Raw genomic sequence first — 24,508 nt, forward strand, 5'->3', positions numbered from 1 at the left:
AGCTGTCAATCTTCTTCTCTTCTGGCATGAAAGGAGTTTATTTCTCCCCCTCTTCATAAACGTTAGACTTTTATTTTGTTCAAATAATCATTCTTCGACAAAGTCATCCTTGTTTTTCTTCACTCATGCTGTGACTCATGTTCTTCTGAGCAGCGAACTGACATTTTGTCTTTTCTTCCATCTATTTATATGTTTGTTAGCCTCATTTTCTTCTGACCTACATTGCCTTTCAAAAGTATTTGTTCCTTTTGTAATTCTTTTGAAATTTTATCACATTAGCTCTAGAAACTCCAGTTCATTTTCAGAGTTTTATAATAGAACACATAGTGGTGTTTAATTGTCATGTGGAAGGAAACTTTACATGGTTTGTAAAATGTTCTTCTAATAAAAACCTGAAAAGTGTGCCCTGCATTTGTGTATAGTCCCCTTTATTCTTATACCTCTAAATAAAGTCAAGTGCAGCCAGATTAGAAACCTTTCAGCAGGACAACCATCACTAGCTTTCAGGCAGAGATGCAGCAAAATGGCGTTAGAATGGCCTAGTCAAAGTCAAGAACTAATGCCTTTAGGAAATATTCAGACACTCTTCATGCAGTCTGAGTTTGAGCTTTTCTTTTTTTTTTTGGAAGAAGAACTGATAAGGATTTCAGTCTCTAGATCCTCAAAACCGATAGTTTGGGTTTCCAAATGCTTGCAGCGAAAATTGCTGAAGTTTTTTTTTTTTTTTTTGCAAGCAATTGACTGGGACAGAATACAAACACACCAAAAAGTAAAACTTTTATAGTGTTTTCCTTTCTTTTCATAATTATGATCAGCGTTTTGTTGGTCTATCACAGAAAATTCTAATAAAACACAATAAATTCTTGTTGCAGTTTGACAAGCAGCATAACACATGAACCAGAATGAATACTTTGCAATCAAAAAGTAATCTTTTCTTTTTCCTTAGATGTCTTTGTGGTCTCGATTTGTTGTCCTCTTTCTTCGATCTCGAGACTTCCCATCCAACCCTCTGCTTTATCATAACATCCATCCCTCGGTCGGCTTATCTGCTTGTTTCCGTTTGTTTTCCTATGAGGTCATTCGAAAAGTCGACAAGCAGACGGCCCTGCTGGACGCCGACGACCCAGTTTCCCAGCTGCACAAGTGTGCCTTCTACCTGAAGGACACGGAGCGCATGTACCTGTGCCTTTCCCAAGAAAGGATCATCCAGTTTCAAGTCTGTGCCACAGTGTCCTCTGCATGCAATGTCAAAAATCACGCCACGCAGACCTTTCGAATTCCCATTTACCTTTCTCCACCCTCCATGCCAGGCTACTCCATGCCCAAAGGAACCAAACAAGGAGATGATCAACGACGGCGCCTCCTGGACAATCATCAGCACGGACAAGGCAGAGTACACTTTCTACGAGGGCATGGGCCCCGTCCACTCACCCGTCACCCCTGTGCCTGTGGTAGAGAGCTTACAGGTAGCCTCGGCGCGGGCGGCGTTTTCTCCGAATGAACGTCTTCGCAGCGACGATCGGTTCACGTGTTTGAACTCGTCTGGTCTTGTCTGCAGCTTAACGGCGGCGGGGATGTTGCCATGCTGGAGCTGACGGGGCAGAACTTCACACCAAACCTGCGGGTTTGGTTCGGAGACGTCGAGGCTGAAACCATGTACAGGTCGGTTGTTGCTTTTCTGGATTGTAAAGAGAGAAAACGCCCCTTTTTGAAGAATACCTGCCGACGGTTTATAAAAAAAAAAAAAGACGACATTGTGGCAAAAAATATTTTTACCTTCTATCCTCTGATTATAATGATGGAAAATATGTGAATGCTGTGGTTCGCTGGAGTGCCAAACCTTATAAATGGATTTATTACCCTTTAATAATGGATAGATGTCAGGGACTTCATTTCTCCTATTTTGCAACCGGCCATGAACAAGTATTAGTGTAGTATGTCATAAGTAGTCCTGACATTTTTTTTTCACCAGTATCTTTAGGTGTGCATTGAGTGATGTGTTAGACATGTTAATGGGCCATGCGTTTGCTTCAAACTTTCAGCTTATTGGCCGAAACCAAAACCTATTATAGCGTTTAAATAGCCAATAAAGCGCGTTATGTTAATCAGCTGCACAAACCCTGATACGGTTCAAATTTACTTTGTAAACGCACTGAATTCAGACACAAAGTTTACCATTTTAAAACTTCTGAAGCTGCTATTCAGAGAATGTAAGGCTCTCTTCCTGACCTCAACAAGTATGTTTTCCAAAACAGGAAAGGCAAACAAATTTCTCAGAATTTGGAAGGATTTTTTTTAAATCTTTTTTTTCTTCCTGCTTTTCTCATGAGGCAAAACATTTCAACTGAACGTCTGATCTCGTTTTTTTTAGTCATTTAAGCCTGCTTCGTGTTGTTTTATAGGTTCTTTTTAAGTCTTTTCAGGGTTTTGTCAGTTTACAAGCTTTCTGTCCTGAGCGTTGACGGTGAGACGAAACCAAAAAAAAGGTTTTAATCTTAATTCGTGATTTAAAAAGGAAGCAATTATATGTTCACACAGGATCAGCGCGGTGTGGTTTGGATGGATTGCTCTGTAAATCAAATCATGATTTTGAAAACTGTCTTGTATTTACTTGGGTTACCTCTGCCTGATATTAAAATGTATTGAATGATTTGAAATATTAAAGTATAGCATAGAAGCAAAAACAGAAGAAATATGTAACTTGGGCAAAAGATTTTCTTAGAGTCCTGTAAGCTTCAAACAGAGTGAGAATGTCACTGAAAGACGCCTCCATCAGGCAACGACGTAAGAAGATGAGCTCAGGATTTAGAAAAATAAATATATCCATAATGAAGAATAGCACTGAGTCACATGTCTGCTGCTCCATTCACTTGCGAAATCCTCGGAAATACCAGAATAATGACCTGATGTCGCTCTTGACCAGACTATAATCTCCTTCGGGACTTTTAGCCTCTTATGTAAGTTTAGATTTACGGAGAAAGGACACGATGTGGCTCTTTGAACACCATTTGGGAGGCCGGTGTTCTTCACTGAGAGCAAATCATTAATGTAGGAGAGTTACTTTAGAGATGCCTTTCTGTGAAAATATAGGAAAAGAAAGCAATCTGTTTTGCATATTGGTGTCAAATATTTCCCATTTTCTCCTTTTTGCGTCACTAAGAAACTAACGTGGGGGGACTGCCTGTCTGCCTTCATTTTTGTTAGAGTGGTGGAAAAGTCTGGATGTGTCTGCATGAAAATGTGAAGGAACCCTGGATCGTTTGCTATTTTTGCAATCTGTTCATTAAGTCACATATTTAAGTTTAGATTCGGCCTAAAAAAAAAATCCAGCCTGACTCGACTGTTGAACTTAAATTATAGGCCCGAGCCCAAAGTAAGCCCAGCATATTATTTCAATTAAGATTTTACTGCTTTCGTATTTAGACCATAATTTGAGTTACGGTCGAACGCAACCCAAAATTCGGGTTGTTTTGCTTGACGTTCGGGTCAGACTTGTATGCTGCGTTTCATAGGGCTGCAATTAACATTTATTTTATTGTAAATCAATCTGGAATCTGTTTTATTTTAAAAAAATGTAAATAACCAACTCAGCTGCACATTACTCTGGACTGGAGTCTTTTTTTATAACCTCACAGTGGAAGATGCCTCTTCTGTGACTTTATAGTTTTTATGCTTTGTACAGTGCTTTGGTGCAGTCTCAACTTGCTTTTAAAAGTGTTACATAAATAAATTTGACATTGGCATTGACATTATGTCAAAATGTTGCCCTTACTCTACAGTACTTTATTCTGCACTCGACTCACCCTGCGGTCGATGGAACTGGAAGAGGTTAAGCAAAAGCTAAAAATGGGAGAATTTACACTGCTAACTACTAGCATGTTTTCTGTTGTGCGCCCCCTGCAGGTGTGCGGAGAGCATGCTGTGCGTGGTGCCCGACATCTCGGCCTTCCGCGAGGGCTGGCGCTGGGTGCGGCAGCCCGTCCAGGTTCCCGTCACGCTGGTGAGGAACGACGGCATCATCTACTCCACCACGCTGACCTTCACCTACACGCCCGAGCCCGGCCCGAGGCCGCACTGCAGCGCCGCCGGCGCCATCCTGCGGGCCGGCAACGCCAGCCTGCACAGCAACAGCAGCCAGGAGGCCGCTGCCCCCGGCGTCTACGGCCCCAACAGCGCCCCCGGCGCCGGGGTCACGTCCTCGTCCTCCGCCGCCGCCGTGGTGTCCTAATGCACACACAGTATGCCTTGAGAGCAAAACACACCTTGGGGTATATACATGACAGACTATAGGAATTAAACCCAAACTTTGACTCATCGTACAGTGCTGCGTGTTTAGCTGGGATACAAACAAAAGGAGCAAAACTAAAGGAGTGACATCACCGAGGTGTCAGCCAATGGGAATAAGCAGAAGTGCTCCGTCGCCCGCGGTTAACTGTAGGGACCTGCCTATTTAATCCTGGTGTTTGGAATGAGTGACGTTCCTGCAGGCTCAGAGCACCAGCACCTTCCTTCAGCTGTGAGAACCGACGACGACAACAATACATCCATTCTGAACGCAACACCGACCACAACCTGAACGGATCGGTGCGTCGTCGGCCCGCCTGGATTCACGCTGATCAACTCCCACGAGCCTCAGCTGGGCGTATTGTTGTTGTCGCAGGACGCAGAGGGACACACAAAAACGTGACGATAACATAGTTTTTATGGACCAAGGATCTTGTATAAGCTTTAGTAAAGGTACATTTTTCTCCATACCTTTTTTTTGTATTAAACATATAGTACACTTTTGTTACCAAATAGTTTCTATTCCTTCTCTGAGCTTTTGGGCTTTGTTTCCCTCCCCTTCTGCCCCCATTTGAGGTCCAAACTCCCAAACCTTTTATGTTAATGTGACCTTACAACAAACGCCTGCTTCTCAGTCTTTGGATTGTTTTTTTTTGTTTTTCCTTTTGATATGTCTTCTTTTGAGTGGGGGGAAAAAAAACAAACAAAATCTGAAGTCTGGGTTTGTTTAGTCACATAAGCGAAGGTTGCTTTTTATATTACGTTTGTTTCTATTGAGGCGGGGAGGACGACCTCAGAGGGGCCTATATTTTTTATCCTCTTTGGTTTTTATGAAGTCTTTAAAAAGAAAAAGCTTTAAGCAACGCCTTTTGCCTTGCCTGCAATACTCTGCGTGCTCGCCGCGTCTCCTGGAACGCAAACGCTTTCAGTACATCTCACATGGAGCCATAGCAACATCTGCAGAATATGTGGAGAAAAAAAGAAGACATTCTTGGTTACAAAAACAAGTCAAACTCATGTAATAAGCGTTAGTAAGCCTTAGTACTGTATACTCTTACTGTGCACACAGTCAGACCAGTCGCATATCTAATATCTGTTGCTCACTGCACCCGGCGAGGCGTCTTCCAGCACGTGCTCTGCTTGTATCCGGTAGTTTTCCAAAAAAGAAGAAGGAAAAGAACGAAAGGAAGAAAAAGAAAAACACAAAACGATGGACACTTTTTCAATTTGATGTGGCCTTACTGCAAAACGACGGGGGGAGAAAAAAAAAAAAAAAAAAAAGAGTTCACCTTTTTCTTATATGCTGTTTACTCACCTTGGAAGAAGCTGTGCGTAGCACAAACTAATGCCTCGCTGCTTATCACAGGAGCTCTGCTGTCTCTGAGCTCATCGCTGCCGCTTCACCCTCCCTGCAGAAGCAGCCTTCTTCTTCTCCTGAAGCCTTCCTGATTTGTGTTTTTTTTTTTTTTTTTTTTTGTGGGGGGGGTTTTGTTTGTGGTGTACAAATACAAAGATCCCTACTCTTCTGTGTTTGTTTCGATATTGTTCTTCTGCTGCCACGGTTGGGACAATCCCGGGTAGGCATGGACCGGTGTGATAACCTCGAGGAAAAAAAAACGTCACAATATTTACAAAAAGATTTCAAATTTACTCCCATTTAAAACAGGAAGCACGCCAGCTGGAATAATTCACTTTACCTGCTTCTACTCCTGAACGAAAGCCTTTCTATTCAAGAATTCAAACGTCACCACGTCTTGTTTTACTTCATTAAGGTACTGATCAACAAGAGCAAATGCTAGATTTTCCCACCAGATACTGATTTCTGAACTCTTCCCAACTTTACTGGATAGAAGTGAACATAAAATTCTTCTTTGTGTGTTTTTCTGGTCTGAAAGTGCAACTTTTTCCCTCCTTATTTTCACCATTTGCTCTATATGAATGCTCAAAGTAATTTTTAAAATTTGACAGAGAGGCCAGTAGTTAATTTTTAAGCCCCAAAATGTTTCACACATGTTTAAGATGCAACATGTTTTATCTGGTTTGAAACGAGAAAGGAAAGCATCTGCTAACTGACAATGAGACGCTATGCAGAGCTTACGTTTAAAAAAAAAAAGAATAAAAAAAAGTTGGTTTGTTTTTAAAAAAATGTTTACTCAAGTATTTCTTTACCTTTTCTAAAGCGGATTTTACAACAACCAAGCCCTTCTTGTAGTTGCTGGTTTCCATTGGTATTTTGGTATTTTATTTTTGGTGACTAAAAGTTAAAATTACTGTCAATTCAGAAGAAGCATGTTGGCAGTATTAAGAGATAACTTTGTAGCTCTACATACAACAGATATGAAATTTTTTTTAATTGTAGATGGTAAAATCTTGGGGGGGAAAAAAGAAGTGCAATAGTTTTTACCTGAGTGCTGTAGCATTTCTTTTCTTTTACAATTTGATTTTGTTGCACAGACTTGAGCAAAAATGCAAAATAAAATAGAAATATATTAAATTGTAGGTTCCAAGCACTCAAGTCGACAAACATCATTCCTTTTGGCATTTTTAAAAAATCTTAAAACAGCTTTTTTTAAAAACAGCTAACTGGCTTTGTAGTTACTACTTGTACTACTTCAGCAGATGCGCTTTCTTGTAAGCAATGGACAATAAAATGACCTTTCAGCCAGCTGGCTGTCAGTGGGCAGCAGCAGATGGGTCACTTCTGAATCTAAAGACTTGTGCAGAAACTAAGGTGGGAAAATGTGCGTTTGAACTCGTAACAGAGACTGATGCCTTTGTTTGCACTCCATAGATGTACGTGTTTTCTGGAATAGAAAGGTTTCCAGCCAAATGTGTTTCTTTTTTTTTTAATAAGTGAAGGAACTCGCCTTCTTTTAACCAGCCTGACATTCAGCGTACAGCAACAGGTGGGGGAGGGAGTTTTTTTTTTTTTTTAAAAATCTGAACTCTGTCCATGCCTACATCCTGACTGCTGTGAGCCCCTCTCCGCCTTCTGTCTAAATTACCCTGTGGTGACGTCACCTCCTTTGGGAGCAAAAAAAAAAAAAAAAAAGCCTTTTTAAATGTGTATTTAAAACGAAAACGTGCATTTCCGAACATAACAGCAATATTGTACAGGTCATTTCATTGTCGTGGTTTTATGTTCCCATTCGCCTGAGCACTAGTTCACCAGCCAGCAAGTTCCTTAAAGCGTGCTAGTGCCGTAATGTCGTCACTGTGACCGAATACTGATTCGGTCCATTTATAGGAAAAAAAATAAATAAAAATATTGAGTTTCCGGTCTTCCACCAGATCCAAAAAAAACAACAAAAAACAACCGTCTAGCTTGTGGAGAGACATTCAAAGGCAATACAAAACAATACAATACAGCAGCACTGTAACTTGAATGTCTACTCAATGAAGTGTTTCATAATTTTGTTACACCTTGAAACAGGAACAGAAAAGGATTCGTTCCACCCCCCCCCCCCCCCCTTTAATTAATGTATAAAAAAAGCGCAGAAAAGAAACGATGAGTTAAGTTATGCCCTGTTCTTATCCATCATGTTTGTTATTAATGTAAAATGTTTTATATTGTAATATTGATATTTTTTAAATTATTGGTACAAAGTCTCCCGTTGTCTTACGTCAAATTTTCAACAAAAAAGAAAAAAAAAAGAAGAAAAAAAAGTGCATTATTGCCCGTGCTGCCTCTAAAGTTTCCCTTAAAGTACGCCACTTCCTGGAATGACTTTAAACTAAAAAAAAAATAAATAAATACGTGCTGCAGCAGAGGAGTAGCATCCAAAACGAGCAGCAGCGGCGCTTCCCTTTACTCTGCAGGATGGAGGTCACCAAATCTTAACTGTAAATTTTTATTTTATTTTTATTTTATTTTTTTTTTCTTACCGTCCTCCGTCTCCTAAGATTAAATATTTGTTTACGTGTTGCGGCCTCGAGGCAAACTCATTAAGAAAACAAAAATGGCGGCTCTTGCTCTCAACAAATCCGCCGCCTTCGACAATCCGAGTTAATTTACTGAGTTTTCTGTTTTCGGAATGTGTTAATTCAAAAAAAGGAAGGGGGAACACACTGTCAAAAAGTAAAAAAAAAAATAATTAAGATGTTACATGCCTTCTCAATGCGCACGCTGTGTTGATATGAACCTTCACCAGAGGGAAAACACCGTCTCTCTGTCTCCTCATTTGCTTTCGTGTCTTTTTGTTCCTCTCCGTGCGTCCCTGTCGTTTTTTTTTTCTTTCTTTCTTTTTTTTTTTTACTTTACACTACCAAAAACACACACAAAAAAAGAAAAAAGCAGCTGTTCTGTGTGGATGTGTTTTTATGAGCTCTGAACAATGTATGTATCTTCTTAATATGCCAAATGTCTTTTTATAATGTAGTTTTCATGCACTGCTAAACAAAAAAAAAAACAACAAAAAACAGGGCAGAGTGAGAGGCAGCTTTAAACGAATAAAACGGAGTGTGGAGCCCTTTCTCTGTCGCACTCAGCCTTACTTCTCCTTTTAGACTATTTGGCTGTTTGCACTACAGAGCACTAAACTTTCTATTTCTTCTCACACATTTCATTCTCCATCGTTTTTAATGTCCTTTTTTTTTTATCTTCCATTGTGCATTTGAAGATTTCTCACATTTTTTTGTTTGTTGTCAATGCTTAGCCTCGCTGCACCTGTTTCGCCCTTTCTTTGTCTTCATCTCCTCCTCCTCTCACTGTTATCTGTGTATTATTCTAGTAAAAATGGTAAGCAGAGGTGTCGTGTGGTAGTATATATATATACTCAGTGCTCAAAGGGTTGCTGATGGTAGAAACCTGTGCCGTTTGTAACATTTAGCAATAACGTCAAAACAAAGGGGACGTTTTTTTTTTTTTGTATTATTATTATTTTTCTTTTTTGTTTTTCTTTTTTTTAATAACATATGTTAGTTTGTTTTTGTACATATTGCAGCTCCAGATCATGCTCAAAACTGTATGTCATTAAAAGAAGAAAGGAAAAAAAAAAACAAAAAAAAAACAAGAAAAAAACTTGCAATATTGGAATAAAATGAGAATTTAAAAAGCGACGAAATGTGAATGTTTTTAATTAGTTAGTGAAAGTATGTTTTTTTTTTTAAAAAAAAGGATTTTATTTATTACTTTTCCTCTGAATGGATGCTAAAGAGGGTACGGATGACTGACCTGGACTTGTCCGGTTCTTACATAAAGCTTTCCTTTTATTTGCTCCTTCAGCGACACACGGGTCTCGCCAGAGTCGCTCTCCTCCTTCAAGGTCCACTTTGCGAAACCCACTAAAAGCACCGACTTGTTTTGCCCCGGATCTGTGTGCGCTCCAGGTTTTTATACACAGCACTTTACACACAAACTTCACAGCTTAAAACTGTAAAAAAAAAAAAAAAAAAATTAAATAAAAAGTATGTTTCTTCTTACATGTACAATTCCATTCACATCCAGTTGGCGCCAAACGTTTGTCACAAAATACCAATTATTATGATCCATGCACCAGTCAAATGAATTATATTAATCGTGTGTTTAAGTAAGAGTTGCAGTGCCGATGAAAAGTTTTCACCCCCTTTGACGTTTTATTGCCTTTAAAAGGGGGGCATTTATGCAATCAATTATTCTACTTTAAATATGCTTATATAATTATTTTTTATAGAAATCAGTTTCACTTTGATATCAAAGGGTTTGTTTGTCAAAAAAAACAAAAATTGTTGAATATGATTTGTAAAAGCAATAAAAAAGGAGAAAACATTCAAGGGGGTGAATATTTTTTAAAGGCACTGTGTGTAAAGCCCAAAGCACGGTTCCACAAGGTGTTCGCTCAGAGGAACTGAATACAAATGCACGCCACACTTTTTAGATTTTTTTAATTATTATTTGTAAACATGTTTTACATATAAACAACATTTCTTCTTTCTTTTTTTTTCCACTTCAAAGTTGTGCACGTCTTTACCGCCTGTATCTGTTAACACAAATTCCCGCGAGACACGTTGAAGTTCGTAGTGATGACCGTGACGCGTGGAAAACGTCCGCTGCAAGTCGCTGTAAAATGTCGAAGCGTTTTCCGACAGCCACGTTCGTAATGAGTCGATAAATATCGTATTTTTCTAGTCAGTCGTTCGCCCGAAACGAGCCTGATCACAAGAAGACGGCGAAGTACATTTGAGAGCCAACATTCCACATCACAACCGGCAGAAACGACAAGAGGAATATTGGATCCTTCACATATAAACTCACAGGAAAGGAAAAAACTACGCGTACGTTGCTACATCGACGCTGCTATGTTTCAACAGAAAGAATGTGTGGAAATCATGTGGGTGAGGGGAGAGACCGGCTCTTTAAAGACGAGCTGCAGGTGTTACAAATCCCACAAAAAGATAAGGCCTCTCCAGTTGCCCAGTCCTTTAGGTACACAGACATGCAGAGGCTCAAGGGCAGCAGCTGTTTGTGCAGCGGGGGGAGGGTTTCAGTCCGAAGCTGCCGATTAATGTATCGGTAAGGCCGGTGATTCCTAGACGTCGAGAATATCTTCTAGGGACGTGGAAAGGCAGTATGGAAAGATTCAAATCAAAGAGACGGTGTAAAGGTCACGCACTCCAAAATGTCTGGAGTGCTTGACCTTTGTTGACCTTTGTGCTTGTTCTTTTGTTGTTCGTTTGTTTTAAACAACAAAAGAGCTTTTTGTTGTTTAAAAGTTTAGGTTTAAACTTTAAGGTTGACTCTTGAAAATTAGATGTATCATGTATTAAGAAAGGGGGAAATAAAAAACTAAATAAAACTTGAGCTCTCGCACAAACTCCATATCCACCACAACAACTTTTGATCTCAAACTAAGGTGCACAGACTATTTACTCACCCATACCATTAAAATTGAAAGTAATACTTAAGCCATCCCTTATTTATTAAGTCACCAAAGTAATATTTGGCGGCCCCGAGGGCACTATCACAGCACTAAAAGTTCATTTCCATATATTGAGTTGATCCTTTGGTATGAAAAATAAATAAAATGAGACCCTGTCCTTAAAGAAAGGTAACACAACCTGTTGTGACTGAACGACACCCCATCGATCTGTGTAGTTCCAGGACACACTGACTTTCACAACAGGAGCAAATGAAAGGCGAAACACACTTCAAAGAAATGACAGGGCTTGAAGATTTACGAAAATATCCTTCATTTTTTTTATGTGCAGGCCTGCATAACAAGCGTTTTAAAAATGCCGTCAAGATGCAAAACGGTGTGGAAACCAATGAAAGGTAAATGGGTTTGAATCGAGGACGTCATTCTGACATCAAGAAAGAAATTAACATGCAAATATTTCTGATTTACTGTCTTTGATTCGGCCTTTTTTTCAAAAAAAAAAAAAAAAAAAAGCAACCTGTTATTTCACAACACACTACTGAACATTTCTTCTAACTTGTTACTCTTTTCAGCACAAAGGCGAATTTAAACATTTACTAGAAACGGGATCGGGACAAATCTAGCCGCAAGCTGCGTTTGATTTGTCTCGGAGGTTGAAACTCGGAGGTGGGGATGGCGTCACACCAGGCGTGACGGCTTTCCAGATTCAAGTCGGAATATTTGTGGCGCCAACTACTTTTAGCAATACATGTTGCTTCCAAATACAACAACAACAAAAGAAACAAACTTACAGACACAACAAAGAGTGGGCAATTATGAAGTAGGCAACATTATCATTTCGGAAATTTTAATTGATCGGCTACCCAGAAAAAACAAACTGAGTTTCATTAGTCTCTGCTTAGGACGTTTGTTTTTTGTGACTAAAAATAATTTAAAAAATGAAAAGTCCCACTTATTTTTGCTTGTGGACTGGTCTTTAAGCATTAGATATTGTTTTAACATTTTAAAAATATATATATTACTTAAGAAAAATGTTTATTTCTTCATATGTGTAATTCCAGAGCTCACGACGATTCTAAAGTATGTGGCGGTATTTATGTGTCGGACTGGGACGTTGACTCGTTTACTGCTGCGTCAGAGCACTTCATGTCGCGCTCGCGGACCCTGAAGATGAACGAGCATCGTCAGTACTCTGGACTCTGAAGGTCTCCGGAAAACATCTGGCTGTGACCGTCTGCTGTGAGGGGCCTGCGTCAAGCAGGCGTCAGCCTACCGACTCTTGTCGTTTCACACCAAGCTAAAATGAAAGAAAGACCCATAAACCGGTCCTGAAAGCACTGTGAGGGCTCAGCAACATGCAACACGCTGTCTTCACTCCGGGTTACAGCATGCACAGAGCAGTCCAGATCACCGGACCTCGCTGCACTGAGTCATGGGGATGTTCGTGTTGACGCCGGGCGTGCTCTCTCTGGTGCTTTGAGTATCGACATTCAGGTCACTGGAGGGCGCGTATCCTCTCGCCACGTCTTTGTGCCATTCAGATGGGCTTTTTTTCTTCCCCCAGTAGAACCACTTCCTGATTCTCCCCGGGATGTTGAAGCTACAAAAGGTAGCCAGGATGGTCCGCCGGAAGCGTTTGTGCATGAAGCAGTACACGATGGGGTTGACGCAGGACGAGGTGTAGGACAGCAGGTGGATGAAAGAGATGGGCGCCCCCGTCAGACGGTTGGCCGAGCGCTGGTCGAACGCCTTCCACGCGTTGACGACGAAGACGGGGGTCCAGCAGAGGAAGAAGAGAAAAACGATGACTATGAGCATGTGGATGACGCGTTTATTGGCCATCAGCTCCTTTTTGCTGGAGTTTCGGGACGCCTCCGCTAACTCGCCGCTTCTGCTCTTCCTCGATCTCTTGCTCTCAGAGGAGTTGTAGCCGCCGCCATTTCCTGGTTTGACGCTGCCGGTGCTGGTGTGGCGTTCTGGTACGGACGAGAATGTGGAAAAACAAAATAGCAGTTTCATGTAGCATCTAATGCTAATGTAAAGTGTAGCTGGCTCTACATTAGCATGCCCCAGGAGGGACTTCTGGCTTTAGATTTTTTGTTCTGCAATGTTCACTAATGGGACTAAAACCAAATGAATTGGTTTGGTTTAGCAAAAAATAAAATTGGTTAAAGTACTTAGAATCAACTTAAACTTACTTTGATTTGCAGATATTGTTTGTTTTTCTCTCTGTGATCTACATTGTTAGCATTGAGTGATAAGTGACATAAAAATCCAGTTTGCAAGAACATTTCTGTTGTTTTCAAAGCAGAAAACTTGTCATGCACTTCTACTGCGCAACAATGCTAAAGTAGCATCTTCTCGTACGTCTGTGGTCCCAACCCTATTTTATTAATTCAGTAATCCAGCAACATGTTTTAATGTCACTCAACATGCTGTAAAGCATTCAAAACACATTGTTGCGTGCTGACTAAAACAACAACAAACAAAAACAATAAAACATTAAAAACACATATATAATTGTTGCAGCCATGCTTTGTTGTCCTACCACGGCTGGAGTTCTTCAGGGACTGCGCTCGCTTGATTCCCTTGTACAGCTTCAAGGAGATGAGTCCGTAGGCCGTCATCATCATGATACCAGGAATCAGGAAAAGCACCAGCAGCAGCGCGATGTACCTACAACGACCAAATTTCACCAGAATTACTGCACTGCAGTGAGCATTTGTTGGCTTTAACTCAAGTCAGCGCCAAATTACTTTACAGTAAATTAAAGGTGGGCTGAATGACTGGTTCCCTGGGTGAGAGTCCCTCACAGTTTGTTTAAAAGAGCATAGTTTCTTCAGATTTAATGGCAAAGGTTAATTTGTATCTCACTTGACATGAGCTCAGTGTGATTGACAGCAAACAGAGTCTGATCTCTGTTCTCACTACCAAGCTGGAGTGCCTTCGTAGGGGTTCCTGCACATGTACAAAATTGACCTTGTTCAAGCCAGGATTGTACTGGTGCATCCCCCTACTATTTACACCCTGGGCAACTGCCCATATGACTTGTAACAAAACCCAACTCCATATCTGCTTGGACAAACCAAGCAGATATGGAGCCATTTCAATCATGGTTTCTATTGGAAGGGTTTTCGTTGCTGGATTTCCTCCGATGGCTGCCTCGCTCTCTCTTCACCAGGACGAGAAAACCACTCAGCAAAACAGCCGTCTTAAGCTAACCGTTTTGTGGTCATCGTGTAGTACAACTCTCCCCAGTGAATAGATTTGTATCTCACCAGGACTGCTGGAACACTGTGTTGGGCCATATCAGGCGACACATGTGTCCTGTGCTGTTGTCGAGGCGGGTGAAGGGCCTCAGGGTGCTGGAAATTGGGTAGGGCAGCATCATGATGAAGGACACCACCCAGGTGGCGGTGATGACCTTTTTGGCGTGGCTCCTTGTCTGCCACACCATGGAAGCGAGGGGGCTGCAAATGGCATAGTAGCGCTCGATGGAAATGGCCACCAGGTTGAAGGTGGAAACACTGACCGAGACGCCTGCACAGAGAGGAAAACACACCAAAAGCTCTGTTTGACCATGAAGCAACATCCTCTCTCTCAGGTGTTAGTGTTTTAAAGCAAATGCTTGAAATGACACCCCTAAATGAAGTGCTTTTGTTAGAGAACTGAAGAGATAGAATTTGCAGCGTCATGAAAATCTACTGACGTAAACAGTTAATTTATACTATTATTGGATTCATACTCAGCAGATCTGGCATCACCTGACACTTGGTTACGCATGTCTGAGGTCTCTAAAGTTAGAGCTGCTTTGATGTTTAAGTTTGTCAAAACAATGTTGGAGTCGATGCTGAGTTTCCTTAGATGAACACTTTTTAAACTACTTTCAGCAACTAACTGAGTTTACTGTCCTGTTTGATAACTAGGATTAATTAAAAATGTACGTGCGACTGAATTAAAACAATCTTTTTGTAAAGTGCCTCAAGACAATATTCGTTATGAATTGACGCTATATCAATAAACTGAATTGAATATTGTGTTGTATTGCTTAATCCTGAAGATGAAATAACTAAATTTCCTCCATTTCCTTTATTGGAACCACAGTCTTAGATTCTTTCTGTGTTTATTACATAACTGAAACACATTGATTGCATTGATACCATGTCAGTTTTACAAATAAAATATATGAATATCAAAGAGGTTTAAGCTAAAAACATAAATAAAAACCGAGGTTTGTCCTATGTTCAACCATCTTCTAAAATGTATTCTGCGTAATATTTGGAAAGCCGCTGCTTGTGATACTCAAGAGAGGATGCTAAGGAAAGTAAAATGTAGAAAAGAGATGCCATGTCAAAATTTTCAAATGAACAAATCACAACACACCTTTTTTTTTTTTTTTTGAATCTTTGCAAGGACTGCTCTTAAGTTGCTTTTTATATTAACAGCATTTCATATTTTTACAATTTATAGACAACTACTACTCAGTGGTAGTTGTTATTGTGTCTCGTCTCTATGCTGTAACTGCAAAGTAATTTCCCTGCTGGGATGAATAAAGTACTTCTATTCTATTCTATTCTATTCTATTCTATTCTATTCTATTCTATTTAATAAGTCAGCACGTAAAAAAATAAACTAAAAAGACACATTTTGACACAGCCAAACTCACATTTATGTGTTCTGTACCGCTGCAGTTCATGCAAAGACAAAGTAGTGCCATTAATTTTATCCCTTGTAACTCTCAGACTTTCTCCCCCCACTTTACAGTGTAAAGTGTGGATGGACGTTTAGTCATATTTAACACACCATTGCTGCATCTGATCAGTGTGAACACCGTCCTTAGCAATAACAACTCGATCTATAAATACATTTTAAATTACGGCTGGGCACAACCTGCAAGAGTGACACATAAGCAGATAAAAACATGGACAAATGATGTAGCAATCCCCAAGGATGGCCCTTTAATCTCCATGTACAGCTAAATCGAGAAACAGGAAGTGAGGAGAGGAATTAAAATCACATTTCCTCGTGTTTCTGTAATTGGATGAAAATGAAATATCTGCATTCAATGCATCATCTGTAATGACTCCACCTTGTTAGAAAGATCCCCACAGAGGTTTTCTGCAAGGCACATGAAGTCGTAATCCAGGTCATTTATCAGAATCACAGGCAAATTAAAGTCAAGGAAGAGGTTCGCATCCCTGAATGCACTAAATCATCTCTGTTTAGTCTGTCGCTGTAGGAAACGTCAAATCCCCGAATCAAAATAAATGGAAACTGTCTTGCAGTGCCCTCTAATCGTATTCATGCCCTCTGAAGGTTCCCACGTTGTGTCACAAACCCAAACTTTGAAGTACCACAGTCGGATTTTATGTTTGTGTTCTTTCAAATGTAAATATAGAAATATAGTGTTGCCCAATTGTGAAATGAAAGAGATATGATAAATGTTTATTTTTTTTACAAGTAAGATTTGAAAATGTAACACGCATTTGAACTCAACCACCATTTAGTAAAATCCAAATGCTACCTATTAGCTAATTAGTAAACAGATCAAGAAAATATGCATTTGTAACAAACAAACTAACAAAAACTTAAAAACTGCCATAACGCTTGCCATAGCATGTCACTAAATAGACTGCTAACTCTTAAAATTAACATCTAACTCCATAACACTACAGTGACACACACCTATTAATTAATAAAGACTTTTCCCCTTCTAACTTCAGCTGGCCCAGCTGGACTCCATAGATAGATGCGAGACTAGCATTTTTTTCATTAGCAGTACGCTAACCAGATACAGCTAGCTTAGCATAACTGACAGAGCATGTTGACAGTCCAGCTTAGACGGAGTGCAGCTCTGTCACAATCTGTGTATCTGTTTAGCTATTTTATTAGATATTGTGGAGTTGCCAGACAAATGTATGCAGGCAATCTAGTACGGATACGCTGCCGGCACTGTCCAAGGAGACACATATCTTACAATAAGAGCAACTATTCCTCTGTAGTGTCTGCAGCTGTCAGACAATGTGCAGCACAGAGGGGGGGGGGGGGGGGGGAAGCTTGCACTGACTGGGAAATGACATATCTTTCCTGCTAATGGAGTCAAGTGGACTTAATGTGGACTGCCAAAAAAAAGGAAAGGTCCAATAAACACAACCTTCATTTCTCAATGAATGAGTTCCTGCATGCCCCAAAGGCTTATCCATCAGGACTTGACCTAAGACAAAGCAATGTAAGAGCATGAACCACAGAAAGCAATCTGAGAGATTTAAGCCGGAGCAGACAAAATCCGAGCTAGCGGATGAATTTCAATGACAGTCTGGCCGCAGTATTAAAAGCCATCAGGAAAAACTATCTCTTGATTGCATTGCTAAATCCAGCTAAACCGTTGAACCAAATTTGGACTCAGATGTCGAGCAATTTCCATTTTGAAAGTAATACTCTCATTGTGGTTTTTGATCAGGATAGTTACATACAAGCTTCAGGGCTGTGAGGAAGCATTTACCCCGTTGCAGATGGGGGGGTGGGGGGGTGGGGGGTTGTCACACTGAAATATTTTAGATCATTAGACTAGATTCTACACCAGATAACCTGAATGAATACAAAACTCAGGAGGATAAATAGGCTGCATGATATCAGAAAAACAAAAGAGCACGCCCTGTTTTAAGGAAGAATATAAGGAGATATGGGAAGCAAAGTAATTAATATCAATCTGTTTGGAAAGGACCAGAAAACCACAATGAGAGCCAATATCCACAAATCAGGAAATCAGTGTCTAACCTCATCAGGAGTGTCTGAACAACATCTAAAGAACTGCAGGCCTCATCTGCCTCATTTAAGGATTTAACATTCTGTTGCAGTAAAGGGAAACTTTTTTAAAGGCTTGCATCTTGTTGCATGTGGTGTAAAACTTCATTGTGACAGGCAGACATAGTGGTGGTAGTGTCATGGTTTTGCAAGGGAATAGTCAAAGTCTGCACTAAAATTCAGTTTTGATGTTGTGACATGAGCTTAAACCGGCTGTACAACACCTTAAGAATAATCTGAAACAACTGTGTAAGGAAGAGTGGGCAAAATGTCTACCACAGTGGGTATGAAAGACGCTTCGACGTTGATCACAGACGGTTGATAGTAGCTGTTGCTATCAGAGGTGGTACAAGGAGTTTTGCTTGATGTTGAGATTAGTTTGCAGGAGAAGCGTGGCACATATTTACATACTTTAACTAGTCCGGAGTCACTTGTCATGTATTTTCCAGAAGGCGGCTTAAAGCCGTATCTTCGCACATATCCATGGTTCCCGGTTTTAACAAGCACCCAAAGACTTGGACAAAACAAGTTACAGGACAAAGCTTCACTTTTATACAACACGTATTATCTCCCGTCCAACGCTGAGGCTATATGCCTCAACTTGCCCTCAGTATGGTTGGAAAGTTTACATTTATGTCGTCCCGTTAGGACAGCTAACGATGGCGAACGTTACGTCTGCGGTGTTTATCTTTCTCAGCCAATAAACTGATTATATTTGACGTGTCCCTGTTGACTCATGGAGGCTGCTCGGATTGTCTTCTTTACCCCGCGCCAAGTTATTTTCAGACGCAGTGTTTTGACGACCTCCTCAGAACACAGGGAAGACAGAGAAAATGTTCAGTGAGGGCTGGCATCTGGTATGATTGCTGCTTCAGAGCCTTCAGTCACATCAGAAATGATTAGAGTTGTTACTCCCATTTGCTCTTGACCGGAAAGGTAATTCATGTGTGTTTCATACACAAAGAATGAACTGGTGAGATTCATTTTGGCAGGGGGAACAGGACATCTTTTTCAACCCAAGCTGATAGGAATCGTCTTCCTGCTGTTTTCTGTGGCAGTCAGTTTTCATCCTTTCTCGTTGAGATCATTAGGCAGGACCTAAATTGAAACTAAAAAGGTTTGTGTCTGTAAAAATATAAATTTATACTCTCTGGACAAAAAAGGCCTCCTGTTTTTAGCTCAAGCTCATTAAATCTCCAGGAGCATTTGAACATACAGTGAAATGAACCTTGCCAGACAGCCTCAGATGACTTCAATTATCTAATAAGCAATTACCAACACAGCAAAAATTACAATAACTCACCACAGAGACAGAGTTGGATTATATTGCATCCAGCTTTAGGGTTATCAATCGCAATTAAAATCTTTCACACATTATACCGCTAAAAAAGTGATGGGAAGTTTGGCTCTTGCGGCACGGCTTCCAAAGAAGTGCCGGCCTTTAACTTATTGTCATCTGAAGCCTCATATTTTTTGCTTAACTTGGAAACGTGAATGTTTTATATGTAATGTTACAACTGGTGTCGTAAAGTTAATTATGTAAATATGAGTGTGCAGGTGCCAGTCGCTGATTGGCTCCTGAACCCTGCGGAGACTCCAGATTGGAGGAGGATAAAAGACCCTGGACTTCCTGCATCCACCCTGCGTTCATCCCAACCGGCCACACTGTTTGTCTTTGTTAAAGACCTTGTAAAAGTTCTTGAAGGAGTTTGCAGGTCGTTTATTTTTGTCTAAGTTTATAATTATTTAGGGAGGTAAGTTTTTGTCATTTGGTTATTTACTTTCAAATAGCTAAGTTCTGGTTAACATTAAGATAGTTATGTTTGTTATATTTGGCTCTTCTGTTTCACTACACGACCAATCACTAGAAGGTACCCAGTCATGCAGACTGCTGCTAAAAATATCTGCAAAAACAATGGGTTGCTCAGTGAGAGCTCAGTGAATTCAGGTGTGGTACCAGGATGCTACGAGTAGAATAAGTCAATTTGTTGAAATTTCCTTGATGCTAAAGTGTAAGCAACTCATTCAAAGAATGACAGACCACATTCAATCACTGAACGTGGGCAGTTCATAGAGTGCAGTAGTCGCTAATTGTCTTCTGAGTTAACAACTACCGTCCTTCCAAACTTTGTGAATTTCAGAATAATTCACAGAGCTCATAGAGAGCTTCTTGGAAATAATTTCCAAGACACCAAGTTCAATGCAAAGCATAGGATACAGAAGAGTAAAGCAACCCTAAACTGGACTCTGGTATCCCAATGGACGAGTATGGACGAGTATTTTTTATTTTTCCATTCTTTCCTCCGAAGAGTTTTTGCGGCGCTAGTGGCTCGTATTTTTTGCTACAGTAGGCAGACAGGAAAGAGGGAAAGGTCACCGGGACCGGGAGTCGAACCCGCGACGTCCGCGTCGAGGACTGAGGCCTCCAAACGTGGGGCGTGCCAAACGTGGGGCGTGCTAACCCCCTGTGCCACCACAGCACGCCCCCGGTCCAATGGATTTTTATGGACACTGCCTGACTGCCTTGTGTCAAGTAGAGGATGAATTATGACGACGGCATTTTGTCAATGTGCACAGCAGGGCTCAAAGCAAATTCCATCTTGACTGGAGTGAATAGAGCCGTGAGGTCAACACCATACAGCACATTGGGAATAATCTCAGGTCTTCTGGTTCTGGTCTACTCAACATCCCCAGAACCAGAACCAAACATGGAGAAGCGGCATCCAGTTTCTATGTACCTCAAATCTGGAAGAAAGTTCCAGAAAACTGGAAAACAGTCGAAACACTGAGTTTCAACTGTTGAGAGTTGCCTTTTGTTAGTAGGAGGTCAAACATTGATCAGCTGTGTATTTGCTTGACGACTGGAATTTCAGAAAATGTGATCTGTGTTGCTCGTGTCGTAGTTGGACTTTGGACTGTCTTGTTGCTGAAATGTGCTGTACAAATAAACTTGACTGGACTAAACTAGATGACCAGAGTCAGTTCATCTCACCCAACATTACTGCCTGACCTCACCGTTGCTTTCCTGAAACAAGTGTTAAATATACACTCTCAAACCTTCTGGCCATGGTTTCCAGAAGAGCTGAAACCATCGTAGTTGCAAAAGATCGGCAAACTCCTGGATACCATTAACGTCCATGTATGTAGAACTTGCCAAAGAGAGCGTTAAGAAAAACCTGGACTTTTGGAAAGATTTGTCTAAAGCATAATTATTTAGTTATAAGCACAAAGGACACATTTGATATAAACCAAAGACAACATTCCAGGGGAAAAAAAAACTTATATCACCTGTGACATATGGAGGCGGAAATGTTATGGTGTGAGAATGATTAGACGTAGATATGTGAACATTTCTTCTGAAAGAACTAAATAATTAATGGGGTGTCCACATTTATTTCCATGTCTGCAGGGGAGAATTTGATCAAACTGTTTTGTTCTGAAAACTCCAGTACACCTTCTTACGTCTCTACATACCCATGAAGTACGTGATCAACTTGCACATGCCGAGGCCAAAGATGAAATCCTTCATGACGTTGGGGATTAAGGTGAAGGGGATGCACACCAGGGAGATCATGAGGTCGCTCACTGCCAGGGACAGCAGGAACAGATTGGTGATGGTCCTCAGCCGCGGTCTTCGTCCTACCGGCAGCAGGACGATGATGATGATGCTGTTGCCTATGAGGCTGAGGAGGAAGATGATGCTGTACAGGACGATCCGGACAGGCTGGGAGATGTCTGAGAAGGAAAGACGTGTTAGTGTCTTTACTTTCTTTAAATTGGACCATGTCAATCTGGATTCTGGAAAGAAGGTCTCAGGCTGGAGGAATACTAAGTGGGCTTCTGATAATGACAAGTAGGTCTACTGGAAAAGTAGACCTACTTGTCATTATGCAGTGACATTATGCAGGTTTTTAATTTATGCATTAAAAATCCTTTTTATAATTTTTTTTGAACACCTCCTGTCCAGCAGTGTGGCACTCAGAATTAGTGTCAACAAATCTACTTTTACATGCGTATCATGCCATGATGCTCCACTTGAGAAATATATGAAACGTTGTTAGAAATGGCTTCTTTGTCTATTTCAAATGTAATGGACACAGAGACAAAACAGAAAGGAGAAAAGAAAGCGAGATAGGCGGTGAAAAAGTTTGAAGGGAAAGAACGAGATAAGAGTGTGAGGAGAGAAGGAACCATAGAGAGGACAGAAGTCAACATCCGCCTCTACACCTGCGGAAAGAGAAAACACAAAAACCAAGAAACCGTAACAACAAACAACATGCACATGCAACAGTTGCAACGTCATTGGAAAGTACACAGTACATCAGAGTGCATCTGACAAAAACCTGAATCTAAACACCTGGGAGATTGGTCCCTTCATTTAAAAATGTTCCCCTCCTTACTAATAAACTGTTCATCACTACAAAACGTGTAGAATCAGACAATCACTTAAATAGTACATGATGTCAGCTAAAAGTTGGGCTGTGTGCAGAATGACAATGACCTGAAGTACAACAGAAAGTCCATGTCTGAATGGATCACATGAAAGAATATTCTGGAAACATAAATACATCAGAGAAACTGTTTTTATGGCCCTCAACAGGTCGTTCATCCTCGGAAACCCTGTTGTGTGACTGAAATAAATGCATTTTAAAAAGCTACAAATAGAGTGCCAAACATCCACAACCATGTAAAAGCGCACTACCAGTTGTCTGAAGTGTTTCCAATTACTTCTTCAATAGGCTTTTTTCCTTCATAATAAATGAAACCATCATTCGAAACCTGCTTTTAAACATTTTCTGATGTGATTTGAGTGCTAATCTGAAGCATTTCAGTAAGAACAGTGGAATCAGAAATGAAAATATATATTTTTTTAAACACTGTGACTTTCACTTCTAGAAAACAATTACTGAAACAGATGAACTTTTTCAGTGGCATTCTGAGATGCACCTGTATGTCGTGGGTCTACTATCCCACCTGTCGCCGTATGGAGCTTTCTGCCCATATGGGCCACATCTAAGTTCCGCTCTGGGTCTTCTGTCCTCTTACACTCTGTGTATATTTTCAAAGTCATCTGCCTCCCTTAAGGAAACATCACTCTAATATTTATATAAAAATGTGACTCATGTGCAGCCCCGCTGATGCTCAGCGTGCGCATTTTTATGAGTCGGTGCATCACTTCGGGCTGTGGTAGCCTTCCAGGGTTTTATTTGCAAAAATGTTCCAAACTGGCGCTTTTTACGTCCCAGATTTTTTTTTACCCCCCCCCCCTCCCCCGCAAAGTGCACAAATGCAGTTTGTGCTCACTTGACCGTGCAGAACCAGCGAGCGCTGACTGCATTAGCTTTTGTGGAGGACCTGAGCCGTGCGCGTAATGCGCAATGACGCAAGAAAAAAATGCCCAAAGCTCTCGCCTTCTCCCCCCTCGCCCCCCGCTCGTTTCTTTTTGCCACAATCTGGAGTTCAAAAGACTATTTTAGGTGAATTGAGAAATCTTCACAGACATGTTATATCGATAAACTGGTTTACTTTACCGTTAGGCTCTGGAGAGGGGCCCCGTCCTGGCTCGCAATCCGAAATATTGATCCCGAAGCGGCACAAGACACTGTTCAGTTCTGTTGAATTAATCAGGAAGTCATGGGTCGTGATAGTCTCCATTTCGCCTTCTCTCCTGTGTGTGAGCTCAGGTCAAATCTGTCTGAAGCTCAGCAGCGGTCATGCTCTTTCATAAGACAGAGAGCGAGAGAGAGAGAAAGAGAGAGAGAGAGAGAGAGAGAGAGAGAGAGAGAGAGAGAGAGAGAGAGAGAGAGAGAGAGAGAGAGAGAGAGCGCATGGATCTCAAACTTTAAATATCCATTCACAAAACAATAGCAAAGAGGGGAGAAAAACCCCCAGCTCCCACTGCAGCGCTCCTCTGTTGCTGACAGCGTGTGGAGAGGGATCGTCAGCCCGCCTATATGTCCACCAAACCCTCCTCCCTTCAAAAAAAAAAAAGCTGAAGAATTTGATTACAAACATCATTTGTGTCCCTGGCAATATTGAAAGGGCTTCTCGCCCTCTGCGCGGGCATGCTGCTGCAGGCTGAGGAATTTTTTTGAGAACGGGCGTGAAATTGCAAATGTTCTGATGCCTGGATAGACTGGCTGTCATCAGCCATTGAGTAACGTGTTCAAAACGTGCCGATTGTTGTTGTATTAAAAAGTGAAAGCCAAAATGCACTTAAAAAAGAAGTATTTACACGCCCTCTGTTGCTGTTGTACCAAACAGAATAACTGTGTGGCTGTTTAAAACTCATAATAGGTGATAATAGACGGTTAGGATCCATAAAATGACTGAAGCAGGTAAAACAGGCTGGTCTAGGCTTAGTTTCACTCCTCAGTTTTGCATTTCTATGAATCAGAGTACTTAAAAAACGATAGGCAGATTCTTTTCTGATGTTATAAACTTGTCCTTACTGTACAACCTCTTCTTATTTTTGTGGTGTTGTCACTTTTGTGAATTTGCATGCTTCCATTTGCCTTTCACTTGACTCTACTGCTGGTACACTGAACTTTCCTCCACAGGGGGAC

At 40.9% G+C, this 24,508-nt stretch overlaps 2 protein-coding genes across 2 annotated transcripts in view; one reads left to right on the plus strand and one right to left on the minus strand.

The window, feature by feature from the left end:
• The window catches only part of rbpj (recombination signal binding protein for immunoglobulin kappa J region), a 51,459-nt gene extending 42,117 nt beyond the window's left edge, over positions 1 to 9,342 (plus strand). Inside the window, exons 8-11 of the mRNA XM_023345585.1 lie at positions 1,076 to 1,216; positions 1,311 to 1,466; positions 1,559 to 1,662; positions 3,904 to 9,342. Coding sequence (XP_023201353.1) covers positions 1,076 to 1,216; positions 1,311 to 1,466; positions 1,559 to 1,662; positions 3,904 to 4,228 — 726 coding nt within the window. The 3' untranslated portion in view covers positions 4,229 to 9,342. The remainder of the gene's footprint in view (positions 1 to 1,075; positions 1,217 to 1,310; positions 1,467 to 1,558; positions 1,663 to 3,903) is intronic.
• An 854-nt stretch (positions 9,343 to 10,196) lies between these two features.
• On the minus strand, positions 10,197 to 23,919 carry cckar (cholecystokinin A receptor). Its single transcript, XM_005807868.2, has 5 exons — positions 23,474 to 23,919; positions 21,417 to 21,677; positions 14,417 to 14,678; positions 13,687 to 13,814; positions 10,197 to 13,114 (listed from the first exon to the last, which is right to left on the minus strand). Exons 1-5 carry the CDS (start codon positions 23,595 to 23,597, stop codon positions 12,546 to 12,548), a joined length of 1,344 nt encoding a protein of 447 aa, XP_005807925.1. The 5' UTR covers positions 23,598 to 23,919; the 3' UTR covers positions 10,197 to 12,545.
• Positions 23,920 to 24,508: the final 589 nt, after the last annotated feature.

The sequence above is a fragment of the Xiphophorus maculatus genome, chromosome 14, assembly GCF_002775205.1.
Source record: "Xiphophorus maculatus strain JP 163 A chromosome 14, X_maculatus-5.0-male, whole genome shotgun sequence".
NCBI lineage: Eukaryota > Metazoa > Chordata > Actinopteri > Cyprinodontiformes > Poeciliidae > Xiphophorus > Xiphophorus maculatus.

Bases quoted from the DNA above. Each gene is read 5' to 3' on its own strand.
- cckar (XM_005807868.2), bottom strand. From the start codon at position 23,597: ATGGAGACTATCACGACCCATGACTTCCTGATTAATTCAACAGAACTG. The intron at 13,815-14,416 runs GTGAGATACAAA...TGGTCGTTGTAG, and splicing joins ACAGTGTTCCAGCAGTCCTG to GTACATCGCGCTGCTGCTGG. The intron at 13,115-13,686 runs GTAGGACAACAA...CGTCCGTACCAG, and splicing joins CCTGAAGAACTCCAGCCGTG to AACGCCACACCAGCACCGGC.